This window comes from Procambarus clarkii, chromosome 52 (genome assembly GCF_040958095.1).
Source record: "Procambarus clarkii isolate CNS0578487 chromosome 52, FALCON_Pclarkii_2.0, whole genome shotgun sequence".
Classification (NCBI taxonomy): domain Eukaryota; kingdom Metazoa; phylum Arthropoda; class Malacostraca; order Decapoda; family Cambaridae; genus Procambarus; species Procambarus clarkii.
The window spans coordinates 3,970,008-3,984,434 of record NC_091201.1 but is presented as its reverse complement, the minus strand read 5'-3'; the positions used below and the strand labels follow the sequence as shown (position 1 = coordinate 3,984,434).

The following is a 14,427-nucleotide window of genomic DNA, read 5'->3' as shown; positions in this document are numbered from 1 at the left end:
CGAGCAAGAAGGTCGTCAGTAATCACCACCAAACAGCCTCTGACGATCACGTCGCCAGCGACCGAAATTTCCTGCCGACCGAAATTGACGGGAAAATTTACTCCGTAATAGGGAATATTCTTGCGACCCGGCCTACTGAAGGGGAAAAAAATTTCACCCGAGTAAGCTATATTCAGGGGGGCAAATTTACGGTGGCGGGGGAATTATTTTCCGTTATGTAGGACATTGATGGGGAAACTCCCTGGGAGTAGGACACCGGCGGGGAAAGATTGTATAGAAGAATGTGGTGTTCGCTGGTGCAGGGAAAGACCTTAATTTTGGCGGGATATAGGCCACCACCCTTAATGGCGCCATTAACGGGATAACATGGGTAAAGTGGACAGGAGAGAACCAGGGGAGGAGGACAGGGGAAGGGTAGGGGCAGGGCAGGGGAAGGATAGGGGCAGGGAAGGGCAAGTATAGGGGAGAGAAGACAATAGGAGAGGGAAGAAAGAGGTGATAAAGGAACCCATTTTCAGGGTGATTGCTGCCACACAACACACCACTCTCACACCACCTCCAGACACACTCCTCAACTGGTCTAGTCGACTGGTCTAGTCAACTGGTCTAGTCAACTGGCCTAGTCAACTGCTCTAGTTAACTGACCTTGCCAACTGGCCTAGTCAACTGGCCTAGTCAACGGGTCTAGTCAACTGGTCTAGTCAACTGGCCTAGTCAACTGCTCTAGTTAACTGACCTTGCCAACTGGCCTAGTCAACTGGCCTAGTCAACTGGCCTAGCCAACTGGCCTAATCAACTGGCCTAATCAACTGGTCTAGCCAACTGGCCTAGTCAACTGGTCTAGCCAACTGGCCTAGTCAACTGGTCTAGCCAACTGGCCTAGTCAACTGGCCTAGTCAACTGGCCTAGCCAACTGGCCTAGTCAACTGGCCTAGCCAACTGGCCTAGTCAACTGGTCTAGCCAACTGGCCTAGTCAACTGGTCTAGCCAACTGGCCTAGTCAACTGGTCTAGCCAACTGGCCTAGTCAACTGGTCTAGCCAACTGGCCTAGTCAACTGGTCTAGCCAACTGGCCTAGTCAACTGGCCTAGCCAACTGGCCTAGTCAACTGGCCTAGCCAACTGGCCTAGTCAACTGGCCTAGCCAACTGGCCTAGTCAACTGGTCTAGCCAACTGGCCTAGTCAACTGGTCTAGCCAACTGGCCTAGTCAACTGGTCTAGCCAACTGGCCTAGTCAACTGGTCTAGCCAACTGGCCTAGTCAACTGGCCTAGTCAACTGATCTATCCAACTGGCCTAGTCATAATAGGGAAGTAACCTAACGTACGTCTAGCGAGACCGTCCCTCACCCTGTCCTCCCATTAATACATCGGATTTTTAACGGACTCGTAATAATGACGTTTTCTATGCATCGGTCTCGATAGGTTAGGCGGGTTGGTTGGGTTTGCATGGTTGTGGTTAGGCAGAAGAGTTGCATTTTTTACGTTTGTGGGTATGCAGAGCGGTTGCATATGTTGCAGAGAGGCAAATTTAGAAAATGGGATTGTTCTCCCTTGCATGTGAAAGTAATTGTGGTAATTACCACAGTTAATGGATAATTAGAGCAGGGAGTCAGTCTGGATTACTATGGAATTATCAGATCATGCATCATCGTCATATTTTCTTACCTACTCTCTTATTATACCATCTGGGTATAATTTACTAACTTTGCAAGACATACAAGGAACAGTTACTTTATCTGATAAGGTACTATTATATTATCCACCAGTAACATCTACCCCGTCTACCGTTGAAAGCTCCGCTTGCTTCCGTTAACAGGTACGTCAACTACCGTTAACAGCGACACTGTCATTACCAACTACACCATCCACCATAAACAACTGGTCACGGCCCTGGTCAGAGACCGGGCCGCGGGGGACACTGATCCTGGGAACCACGTCATGGTGACCCTATGGTAGGTTCCCGACCCGAGTTATTTCAGAAGTGCCAGCGAACAGTGCCAGATGGAAGTGAGTTCTTGTGCGTGGTACAGCCATCAGCCGCTCGACATGAGAACGCCATCGAGATTGTCAATACTGCCAGCTGATTCCATCTTAGATGGAGGTGTGTGTGTGTGTGTGTTGGTGTGTGTGTTGGTGTGTATATACATACACACCTAGTTGTGTTTGCGGGGGTTGAGCTTCGGCTCGTTGGTCCCGTCTCTCAACAGTCAATCAACTGGTGAACAGATTCCTGAGCCTATTGCGCTCTATCATATCTTAGTATGAAACTGTGTATGGAGTCAGCCTCCACCACATCACTGCCTAATGCATTCCATTTATTAACTACTCTGACACTTGAAAATTTCTTTCTAACGTCCCTGTGGCTCATTTGGGTACCAAGTTTCCACCTGTGTCCCCTTATTCGTGTTCCACCCGTGCTGAAGAGTTTGTCTTTGTCCACCCTGTCAAAATTTATAGGAAGTGATCATGTCTCCCCTTACTCTTCTGTCTTCCAGGGTAGTGAGGTTTGGCTCCCTTAGCCTTTCCTCGTAGCTCATACCTCTCAGTTCTGGGACTAAGTCTGGTGGCGTACCTCTGAATATTCTCCAATTTTGTCTTGTGTTTAACTACGTATGGACTCCAGGCTGTAGCTGCATACTGCAGGATTGGTCTGACATAACAGAGAGAGAGAGAAAGAGAGGGGAAATAAAATAAAACAAATTAGAAAGAAAACTGACAAACTAAGGATAACGTGAAAGTCTGCGGACACCAATCACCAGATTTCACTACCAAACAATTAAACAGTCATTCCCAGGCATTCCATTGACAACTTTACATTTTTCCTCAATAACCGACACACTACTCACGGGAACTCATTTAAAAAAAAAGATATACATTTTTCCTTCCCGAATGTTAAATTAGATCACGGAGTTAGAAGGCTTTTAATGTTGGCTTCACAGACGGGCTGCTTCCGGGGCTAGGATTCACCAAGCATTTATCCGTCCAATAACGAAACCTGTACATCTTTAACCATCATGGCGGCTATGTTTACACTTACTTAAACCGTTTGATGCGCTCCGAATTTTGAAAGATATAGAGGTTTTGTAAATGCTTGCAGACTTCTGAACCTGAAGGGAGACATTTTACATGTGTTTACACGTAACGTTTACATGTGTTTACGTCATGCAAAATGCCTCAAATGACAGCAATAGCAGCATTGTTGCAAATGATTTGTAATTATTATATTTTGTCCTCCTTAATAATTGTCCATTATTGTTGAATAATTATTTGAATTTTAATGTTATGAATTATAATATGAATTATAATTATATGAATTAGGAGCGGCTATGGCACCAGCCTCACACTTTGAAAAACTTCTTTCTTCCTATTTTTTATTTTCTCACAATTATCCGTTTTGATCTTACTAAGATATGACAATTTCTTATATATATCTTTTTCCCAAACCCAACAATTTCCTAATAAATCGGATGATTTTATCAAATCCGATAAATTGTTCTCGATGTGACCCCAATTTCTCGGCGCTTTTGATTGAGCGGACTGTTGGTTGTGTCCCCAGGCACGAGGTGGTGGACGAGGGGACGTTGCTGATCCGTCACGTCCAGCAGAACGACGGGGGACAGTACACCTGCGAGGCGTGGAACCTGGCCGGCTCCAAGACCACTGACCCCGTCAATCTTTACGTCCATAGTAAGTCCCGCGGTCACTGGGAGGTGGGAGGGTCGGGTGGTACAGGGACAGGGAGACAGGCGCGTAGACGGGTACTATATGACAGTGTCACTAGACACGAGAATATAGGACTAGAAAGATAATTATATGATGACTGATAATGTGACAGGTGTTCTCTCTCTCCCTGCTACAGTCAAGCCCAGCTTCCTGCGTGGCCCGAAGGACACGGTGACGCTGACGGAGAGGAAGGTGGAGTTTGAGTGCCAGGTGAGCGGGGACCCCGCCCCCCAGGTCACCTGGGGCAGGCTCAGGGGCCCCCTGCCGGAGGAACGCACGGAGATCCTCGACGACCACACCCTCAGGTGAGCTCCTCCTCGGGGGGGGGGGGGGGGGAGTAGTCCGGATGGGGGCGCTCAGGTGACAACTTGAATGGTGTTTGGTGTTGGTTATGGAGTTGGGTGGTGGTCCCCGGTCCCCCCTCCCCCTGGCTGACATCACCCCTCCCCCTGGCTGACATCCCCCCTCCCCCTGGCTGACATCCCCCCTCCCCCTGGCTGACATCCCCATCTCCCCCTGGCTGACATCCCCATCTCCCCCTGGCTGACATCCCCCCTCCCCCTGGCTGACATCCCCCCTCCCCCTGGCTGACATCCCCCCTCCCCCTGGCTGACATCCCCCTCCCCCTGGCTGACATCCCCCCTCCCCCTGGCTGACATCCCCCCTCCCCCTGGCTGACATCCCCCCTCCCCCTGGCTGACATCCCCCTCCCCCTGGCTGACATCCCCCCTCTCCCTGGCTGACATCCCCCTCCCCCTGGCTGACATCCCTCTCCCCCTGGCTGACATCCCCCCTCCCCCTGGCTGACATCCCTCTCCCCCTGGCTGACATCCCCCTCCCCCTGGCTGACATCCCCCCCCCTCCCCCTGGCTGACATCCCCCCTCTCCCTGGCTGACATCCCCCCTCTCCCTGGCTGACATCCCCCCTCCCCCTGGCTGACATCCCCCCTCCCCCTGGCTGACATCCCTCTCCCCCTGGCTGACATCCCCCCTCCCCCTGGCTGACATCCCCCCTCCCCCTGGCTGACATCCCCCCTCCCCCTGGCTGACATCCCCCCTCCCCTTGGCTGACATCCCCCCTCCCCCTGGCTGACATCCCTCTCCCCCTGGCTGACATCCCCCCCTCCCCCTGGCTGACATCCCTCTCCCCTTGGCTGACATCCCCCTCCCCCTGGCTGACATCCCTCTCCCCCTGGCTGACATCCCCCTCCTCCTGGCTGACATCGCCCGTCCCCCTGGCTGACATCGCCCGTCCCCCTGCCTGACATCCCCCCTTCCCCTGGCTGACATCCCCCTCCCCCTGCTGACATCCACCTCCCCCTGACTGACATCCCCCTCCCCCTGGCTGACATCCCCCTCCCCCCGGCTGACATCCCCCTCCCCCCGGCTGACATCCCCCTCCCCCCGGCTGACATCCCCCTCCCCCCGGCTGACATCCCCCTCCCCCCGGCTGACATCCACCTCCCCCCGGCTGACATCCCTCTCCCCCCGGCTGACATCCCCCTCCCCCCGGCTGACATCCCCCGTCCCCCTGGCTGACATCCCCCCTCCCCCTGGCTGACATCCCCCCTCCCCCTGGCTGACATCCCTCTCCCCCTGGCTGACATCCCCCCTCCCCCTGGCTGACATCCCTCTCCCCCTGGCTGACATCCCTCTCCCCCTGGCTGACATCCCCCCTCCCCCTGGCTGACATCCCCCCTCCCCCTGGCTGACATCCCTCTCCCCCTGGCTGACATCCCCCCTCCCCCTGGCTGACATCCCTCTCCCCCTGGCTGACATCCCCCCTCCCCCTGGCTGACATCCCCCCTCCCCCTGGCTGACATCCCTCTCCCCCTGGCTGACATCCCTCTCCCCCTGGCTGACATCCCTCTCCCCCTGGCTGACATCCCCCTCCCCCTGGCTGACATCCCTCTCCCCCCGGCTGACATCCACCTCCCCCCGGCTGACATCCACCTCCCCCTGACTGACTTCCCCCTCCCCCCGGCTGACATCCCCCGTCCCCCTGGCTGACATCCCCCGTCCCCCTGGCTGACATCCCCCCTCCCCCTGGCTGACATCCCTCTCCCCCTGGCTGACATCCCTCTCCCCCTGGCTGACATCCCCCTCCCCCTGGCTGACATCCCTCTCCCCCTGGACTGACATCCCCCCTCCCCCTGGCTGACATCCCTCTCCCCCTGGCTGACATCCCCCTCCCCCTGGCTGACATCCCTCTCCCCCTGGCTGACATCCCCCCTCCCCCTGGCTGACATCCCTCTCCCCCTGGCTGACATCCCCCCTCCCCATGGCTGACATCCCTCTCCCCCCGGCTGACATCCACCTCCCCCTGACTGACATCCCCCTCCCCCTGGCTGACATCCCCCTCCCCCCGGCTGACATCCACCTCCCCCGGCTGACATCCACCTCCCCCTGACTGACATCCCCCTCCCCCCCTGGCTGACATCCCCCTCCCCCGGGCTGACATCCACCTCCCCCCGGCTGACATCCACCTCCCCCTGACTGACATCCCCCTCTCCCCCGGCTGACATCCCCCCTCCCCGGGCTGACATCCCCCTCCCCCGGGCTTGACATCCCCCTCCCCCGGGCTGACATCCCCCTCCCTCCCGGGCTGACATCCCCCTCCCTCCCGGGCTGACATCCCCCTCCCTCCCGGGCTGACATCCACCTCCCCCGGCTGACATCCACCTCCCCCCGGCTGACATCCCCCTCCCTCCCGGGCTGACATCCACCTCCCCCCGGCTGACATCCCCCTCCCTCCCGGGCTGACATCCACCTCTCCCCGGACTGACATCCACCTCCCCCTGACTGACATCCCCCTCCTCCCGGCTGACATCCCCCTCCCCCGGCTGACATCCCCCTCCCCCCCGGCTGACATCCCCCCTCCCCCCCGGCTGACATCCCCCTCCCCCGGGCTGACATCCCCCTCCCCCGGCTGACATCCCCCTCCCCCGGCTGACATCCCCCACCCGTGACCTCGCTGGCCGTGTTGACAGCTCCACTAATGACCCCGCCGTCAACACTAACGAGCAGGATTTAATGTTTTCCCGTCATTTTTCCAGCGCAGGGTCACGTTTGGTGCGTTCCTGTGTCATGTTCCTGTCATGTTCCTGTCATGTTCCTGTCATGTTCCTGTCATGTTATTGTCTGGAGCCTGACACGAGTCTGGAGGTCATGGGGTCATGTCTATGGATATCGTGTCATGGTGACTGTCAAGACGTGTCATGGCAGTGTCAGGACGTGTCATGGTAGTGTCACTGTGTCAGGACGTGTCATGGCTGTGTCAGGACGTGTCATGGTAGTGTCACTGTGTCAGGACGTGTCATGGCTAGTGTCAGGACTGTGTCATGGTACGTGTCATGGCTGTGTCAGGACGTGTCATGGCTGTGTCAGGACGTGTCATGGTAGTGTCACTGTGTCAGGACGTGCCATGGCTGTGTCAGGACGTGTCATGGTAGTGTCACTGTGTCAGGACGTGCCATGGCAGTGTCAGGACGTGTCATGGTAGTGTCACTGTGTCAGGACGTGTCATGGTAGTGTCACTGTGTCAGGACGTGCCATGGCAGTGTCAGGACGTGTCATGGTAGTGTCACTGTGTCAGGACGTGTCATGGTAGTGTCACTGTGTCAGGACGTGCCATGGCAGTGTCAGGACGTGTCATGGTAGTGTCACTGTGTCAGGACGTGCCATGGCAGTGTCAGGACGTGTCATGGTAGTGTCACTGTGTCAGGACGTGCCATGGCAGTGTCAGGACGTGTCATGGTAGTGTCACTGTGTCAGGACGTGTCATGGCTGTGTCAGGACGTGTCATGGTAGTGTCACTGTGTCAGGACGTGTCATGGTAGTGTCACTGTGTCAGGACGTGTCATGGTAGTGTCACTGTCAGGACGTGTCATGGTAGTGTCACTGTGTCAGGACGTGCCATGGCAGTGTCAGGACGTGTCATGGTAGTGTCACTGTGTCAGGACGTGCCATGGCAGTGTCAGGACGTGTCATGGTAGTGTCACTGTGTCAGGACGTGTCATGGTAGTGTCAGGACGTGTCATGGCTGTGTCAACGTCCCGACCCTCAGGTTTCTTCACAGAAGTCTTAGAAGAAAAACCAAATGCAGATGTTGTATACATAGACTTCACAAAGGCCTTCGACAAATGTGACCATGGAGTGATTACTCATAAAATGAGATCAATAGGAATAATGGGTTAAGTGGGGCGTTGGATTTTTAACTTTGTCAAACAGAATGCAGAGAGTGACTGTCAATCAATGGAGATCAAGTTCAAGTGCAATGAAAACTCTGTACCCCAGGGCACAGTCCTTGCACCGGTGCTCTGTACCCCAGGGCACAGTCCTTGCACCGGTGCTCTGTACCCCAGGGCACAGTCCTTGCACCGCTGCTCTGTACCCCAGGGCACAGTCCATGCATCGGTGCTCTGTACCCCAGGGCACAGTCCTTGCACCGCTGCTCTGTACCCCAGGGCACAGTCCTAGCACCGCTGCTCTGTACCCCAGGGCACAGTCCTTGCATCGGTGCTCTGTACCCCAGGGCACAGTTCTTGCATCGGTGCTCTGTACCCCAGGGCACAGTCCGTGTACCACTGCTCTGTTCCCTAGGGCACAGTCCTTGCACCACTGCTCTGTACCCCAGGGCACCGTCTTTGCACCTTTGCTCTTTCTCATTTTTTTCTCTAATATAGACAAAGATACTAGTCACAGCTTCGTGTCATCCTTTGCTGATGATACAAAATTCATCATGACAATTTCCTCTGTAAAAGACATTGAAAAACTACAGGCAGTTATTAATAAAGTCTTTGATTGGGCAACTGAAAATAACATGATGTTTAACGGTGACAAGTTCCAGGTACTGAGGTGTGGTGGAAACGAGGAACAAAACGAAACACAGGGTACAGGACACAGGGTACAGGACACAGGGTACAGGACACAGGGTACAGGACACAGGGTACAGGACACAGGGTACAGGACACAGGGTACAGGACACAGGGTACAGGACACAATCAGTGAAGGAAAGCAACATGTAAGAGATCTGATAATTATGTCTGACGACCTGATATTTAGTGAACATAACCGAGCAAATACAGCGGCGGCGGCGGCCAGGACAATGATAGGATGGATTATGAGAACGTTCACATCCAGAGATCCCACAGCAATGTTAATACTATTTAAATCACTGGTGTTGTCCCGTCTTGAGTACTGCTCAGTACTCACTTCCCCCTTCAGAGCAGGAGAGATCTCTGAATTAGAGGGAATACAGAGAACATATACGGCACGCATAGACACGATAAAACATCTAAACTATTGGGACCGTCTCAAAGCTCTCAAAATGTTCTCTCTGGAAAGGAGACGAGAAAGGTTTCTAATAATATATACATGGAAGATACTGGAGGGCCAGGTCCCAAATTTGCACAGTAGAATAACAACATACTGGAGTGAAAGATATGGAAGGAAATGCAGAACAGAACCAGTGAGGAGTAGAGGTGCCATAGGCACAATCAGAGAACACTGTCTGAACATCAGAGGTCCACAACTGTTCAACACCCTCCCAGCAAGCATTAGAAATATTGCTGGAACAAAGGTGGATGTATTCAAGAGGCACTTAGATAAGTTCTTGCAAGAATTGCCTTACCAACCAGGCTGTGGTGGATGTGGGCCTGCGGACCGCTCCCAACAACAGCCTGTTGGACCAAGTTATCACAAGTCAGGCCGGGCTTGTGGAGTAGAAGAACTCCCGAAACCCTCTCCAGGTAAACTCCAGGTATGCACGGCTGGTCCCCATCACCCTCGGTGGTGATGGGGGCCACCTCCACCCCCTCTCCCCAGTATACATATAATCGCAAATACATACACAAACACACATACTCTCACTAGCCAAACCATTGTGTGCTGTTCAAAAAAAGGGGGGTTCTTTTGTTCGCTATTGTGTGTCCAGACTCTATAGGTGGCCACAATGGGATTGGATCGTATTTGGTGGAGTATTTTGAGCCTTCACTCCAGACATACTATTGGAAGAACTTGTGTAGTTCATAGTTCGTAATGGGATTAGAATGTGCTTACGGCTATTGCCCTTACTCTTGGACTTAGGAGTCCCTCATATAAATGTATTGAAAGCTTTTATCCAAATCATTCTGAGTGCAATTACATCCGGTCTAGCATGCCAGGGAAGTATTTTTTTTTTTTTTTACATTTTTTTCGTATTTTCGTATCGATTTATCTGAGTTATGCCTAAGATTATATTAAGGAGTTTGACTTAAGTGCGAGTTTCTGTTGTGGCTTGTTTTATGTTTTTGCGGAGTGGGATTGTGGGTCTGTGGGTCTGTGAGGACATGTTTGGGGTAGGCAATTGGTCAGTTCCTCGGGTCAAAACACGATTATTCCATAACTATTTTCATTAGATTAAATATCTACACTGCCAGCCGCCGCGCTGCCAGCCTCCACTCTGCCAGCCTCCGCGCTGCCAGCCGCCGCGCTGCCAGCCGCCACGCTGCCAGCCTCCACTCTGCCAGCCTCCACGCTGCCAGCCGCCACGCTGCCAGCCTCCACTCTGCCAGCCTCCGCGCTGCCAGCCGCCGCGCTGCCAGCCTCCACGCTGCCAGCCTCCGCGCTGCCAGCCGCCGCGCTGCCAGCCGCCGCGCTGCCAGCCTCCGCGCTGCCAGCCTCCGCGCTGCCAGCCTCCGCGCTGCCAGCCTCCGCGCTGCCAGCCGCCGCGCTGCCAGCCGCCGCGCTGCCAGCCTCCGCGCTGGCAGCCACCACGCTGCCAGCCGCCGCTCTGCCAGCCTCCGCGCTGCCAGCCTCCGCGCTGCCAGCCTCCGCGCTGCCAGCCTCCGCGCTGCCAGCCGCCGCACTGCCAACCGCCGCGCTGCCAACCTCCATGCTGCCAGCCTCCACGCTGCCAGCTACCGCGCTGCCAGCCGCCGCGCTGCCAGCCGCCGCGCTGCCAGCCGCCACGCTGCCAGCCGCCACGCTGCCAACCTCCACGCTGCCAGCCTCCACGCTGCCAGCCTCCACGCTGCCAGCCTCCACGCTGCCAACCTCCACGCTGCCAACCTCCACGCTGCCAGCCTCCGCGCTGCCAGCTGCCGCGCTGCCAGCTTCCACGCTGCCAGCCGCCACGCTGCCAGCCGCCACGCTGCCAGCCGCCACGCTGCCAATCTCCACGCTGCCAGCCGCCACGCTGTCAACCTCCATGCTGCCAGCCGCCGCGCTGCCAGCCGCCGCGCTGCCAGCCTCCACGCTGCCAGCCGCCGCGCTGCCAGCCTCCACGCTGCCAGCTGCCGCGCTGCCAGCCGCCGCGCTGCCAGCCTCCACGCTACCAGCCGCCGCGCTGCCAGCCTCCACGCTGCCAGCTGCCGCGCTGCCAGCCGCCGCGCTGCCAGCCTCCACGCTACCAGCCTCCACGCTACCAGCCTCCACGCTGCCAGCCTCCACGCTGCCAGCTTCCACGCTGCCAGCTTCCACGCTGCCAGCCGCCGCGCTGCCAGCCTCCACGCTGCCAGCCGCCACGCTGCCAGCCTCCACGCTGCCAACCTCCACGCTGCCAGCCTCCACGCTGCCAGCCTCCACGCTGCCAGCCTCCACGCTGCCAACCTCCACGCTGCCAGCCTCCACGCTGCCAACCTCCACGCTGCCAGCCTCCACGCTGCCAACTTCCACGCTGCCAGCCGCCGCGCTACCAACCTCCACGCTGCCAGCCGCCGCGCTACCAACCTCCACGCTGCCAGCCGCCGCGCTGCTAGCCGCCGCGCTGCCAGCCTCCACGCAGCCAGCCGCCGCGCTGCCAGCCTCCACGCTGCCAGCCTCCACGCTGCCAACCTCCACGCTGCCAGCCGCCGCGCTGCCAACCTCCACGCTGCCAGCCTCCACGCTGCCAACCTCCATGCTGCCAGCCGCCGCGCTACCAACCTCCACGCTGCCAGCCGCCGCGCTACCAACCTCCACGCTGCCAGCCGCCGCGCTACCAACCTCCACGCTGCCAGCCGCCGCGCTGCTAGCCGCCGCGCTGCCAGCCTCCACGCTGCCAGCCGCCGCGCTGCCAACCTCCACGCTGCCAGCCTCCACGCTGCCAGCCGCCGCGCTGCCATCCTCCACGCTGCCAGCCTCCACGCTGCCAACCTCCACGCTGCCAGCCGCCGCGCTACCAACCTCCACGCTGCCAGCCGCCGCGCTGCTAGCCGCCGCGCTGCCAACCTCCACGCTGCCAGCCTCCACGCTGCCAACCTCCACGCTGCCAGCCGCCGCGCTGCCAACCTCCACGCTGCCAGCCGCCGCGCTGCCAACCTCCACGCTGCCAGCCGCCGCGCTGCCAACCTCCACGCTGCCAACCTCCACGCTGCCAGCCGCCGCGCTGCCAACCTCCACGCTGCCAGCCGCCACGCTGCTAGCCGCCGCGCTGCCAGCCGCCGCGCTGCCAGCCGCCGCGCTGCCAGCCGCCGCGCTGCTAGCCGCCGCGCTGCCAGCCGCCGCGCTGCCAACCTCCACGCTGCTAGCCGCCGCGCTGCCAACCTCCACGCTGCCAGCCGCCACGCTGCCAGCCGCCACGCTGCCAGCCTATATGAGGCAGGCCATTTATGAGCGCCGATGGTCACTGTAATACCTGGTCGAAATTTTTTTAACGGTGTCTAAGCTTTTATGGACGCGAGACGTACACAAAGCTGACCTTGGGAAGCTTAACTGTGTGGAGGACATGTCCGCGACGTAACGAGTGCGTCCGCCGTCGCACTCGTTACACTCTCCCATCTGCCCCCTCGCGTCCTCACTCACTCTTGAGGAAATCATTCACACACGAACGATGCCATTTTCTGTGAAGGAAATCACACTTCCAGCATACTCAAACAACACTTTTTTTCTGTCACTCAATTGCCACCGGTCACTCCTGCTTTTTCCGGAATGTCAACTGGTTTGTCAGGAGTAATAGGTTAAGAATTAGTGATGTGCTATACACCCGCTATACGGTGTATAGCAAGTGTATTGGTCTAACAACTAGTTGAGCAGAGACAGCTAGGAGGCTCCTCCAACCTGGGAGGATCCCCCAAGATGGCAGGATCCCCAAGCTGGACAGAAAGCTGGGAGGCTCCCCCAAGCTGGACAGAAAGCTGGGAGGATCCCCCAAGCTGGACAGAAAGCTGGGAAGATCCCCCAAGCTGGACAGAAAGCTGGGAGGATCCCCCAAGCTGGACAGAAAGCTGGGAGGCTCCCCCAAGCTGGACAGAAAGCTGGGAGGCTCCCCCAAGCTGGACAGAAAGCTGGGAGGATCCCCCAAGCTGGACAGAAAGCTGGGAGGCTCCCCCAAGCTGGACAGAAAGCTGGGAGGATCCCCCAAGCTGGACAGAAAGCTGGGAGGCTCCCCCAAGCTGGACAGAAAGCTGGGAGGATCCCCCAAGCTGGACAGAAAGCTGGGAGGATCCCCCAAGCTGGACAGAAAGCTGCGAGGATCCCCCAAGCTGGACAGAAAGCTGGGAGGATCCCCCAAGCTGGACAGAAAGCTGGGAGGATCCTCCTAGCTGAATCTCTGGAATTATGAGGGAACAGCCGTCACTGTGACATGGATTATTGACAAGCACGCTAAATCCTTTTCAAAATGAGATCTGGCACACTAGGTGTGTGTTGAGAGGACACTCCCAGTGACAGTGCTGTCACTCACACAATCAGGAACAATCAGGGACAATCAGGGAGCCCTGATCCAGGCAAGCCGGGGAATTCTGTTGTTGTAAAATCCTGATGGCGAGCACAAGTCTATCACTTCGTGGGATAATTAGTTTATATTCTCATCGTCCAAATTTTGTAATGTGTTTTACCCTTTATTGTTGTCTCCCCCCTCCCCCCCCCCCAGCAGACCCCAGGACTAACCCCTGCCTCTCCCCCCTCCACCTCCCCCCCCCAGCAGACCCCAGGACTAACCCCTGCCTCTCCCCCCCCCGCCAGGATCGCCCGTGTCACCGCTGGGGACGAGGACACGTACGTGTGTGAGGCCGTCAACGTGGTGGGCACGGCCAAGACCAACGCCACCCTCACTGTGTATAGTACGTGTCTTGCCTGCCTCCTTGTTGCTCTACCTGCCTCGCCTCCCCCCTGCCTCGCCTCTCCCCCTGCCTCGCCTCTCCCCCTGCCTCGCCTCTCCCCCTGCCTCGCCTCTCCCCCTGCCTCGCCTCTCCCCCTGCCTCGCCGCCTCCCCCCTGCCTCGCCGCCTCCCCCCTGCCTCGCCGCCTCCCCCCTGCCTCGCCGCCTCCCCCCTGCCTCGCCGCCTCCCCCCTGCCTCGCCGCCTCCCCCCTGCCTCGCCGCCTCCCCCCTGCCTCGCCGCCTCCCCCCTGCCTCGCCGCCTCCCCCCCTGCCTCGCCTCCCCCCTGCCTCGCCTCCCCCATGCCTCGCCTCCCCCCTGCCTCGCCTCCCCCTGCCTCGCCTCCTCCCCTGCCTCGCCTCCTCCCCTGCCTCGCCTCCCCCCTGCCTCGCCTTCCCCCCTGCCTCGCCTTCCCCCCTGCCTCGCCTCCTCCCCTGCCTCGCCTCCTCCCCTGCCTCGCCTCCTCCCCTGCCTCGCCTCCCCCCCCTGCCTCGCCTCCTCCCCTGCCTCGCCTCCTCCCCTGCCTCGCCTCCTCCCCTGCCTCGCCTCCTCCCCTGCCTCGCCTCCCCCCCTGCCTCGCCTCCCCCCTGCCTCGCCTCCCCCCTGCCTCGCCTCCCCCCTGCCTCACCTCCCCCCTGCCTCACC

At 58.3% G+C, this 14,427-nt stretch overlaps 1 protein-coding gene across 1 annotated transcript in view; it reads left to right on the top strand.

The window, feature by feature from the left end:
* Positions 1–14,427, top strand: part of LOC138349760 (roundabout homolog 2-like) — a 318,232-nt gene that overhangs the window by 296,854 nt on the left and 6,951 nt on the right. The window contains exons 5-7 of the mRNA XM_069304202.1: positions 3,558–3,688; positions 3,861–4,029; positions 13,649–13,746. Coding sequence (XP_069160303.1) covers positions 3,558–3,688; positions 3,861–4,029; positions 13,649–13,746 — 398 coding nt within the window. The remainder of the gene's footprint in view (positions 1–3,557; positions 3,689–3,860; positions 4,030–13,648; positions 13,747–14,427) is intronic.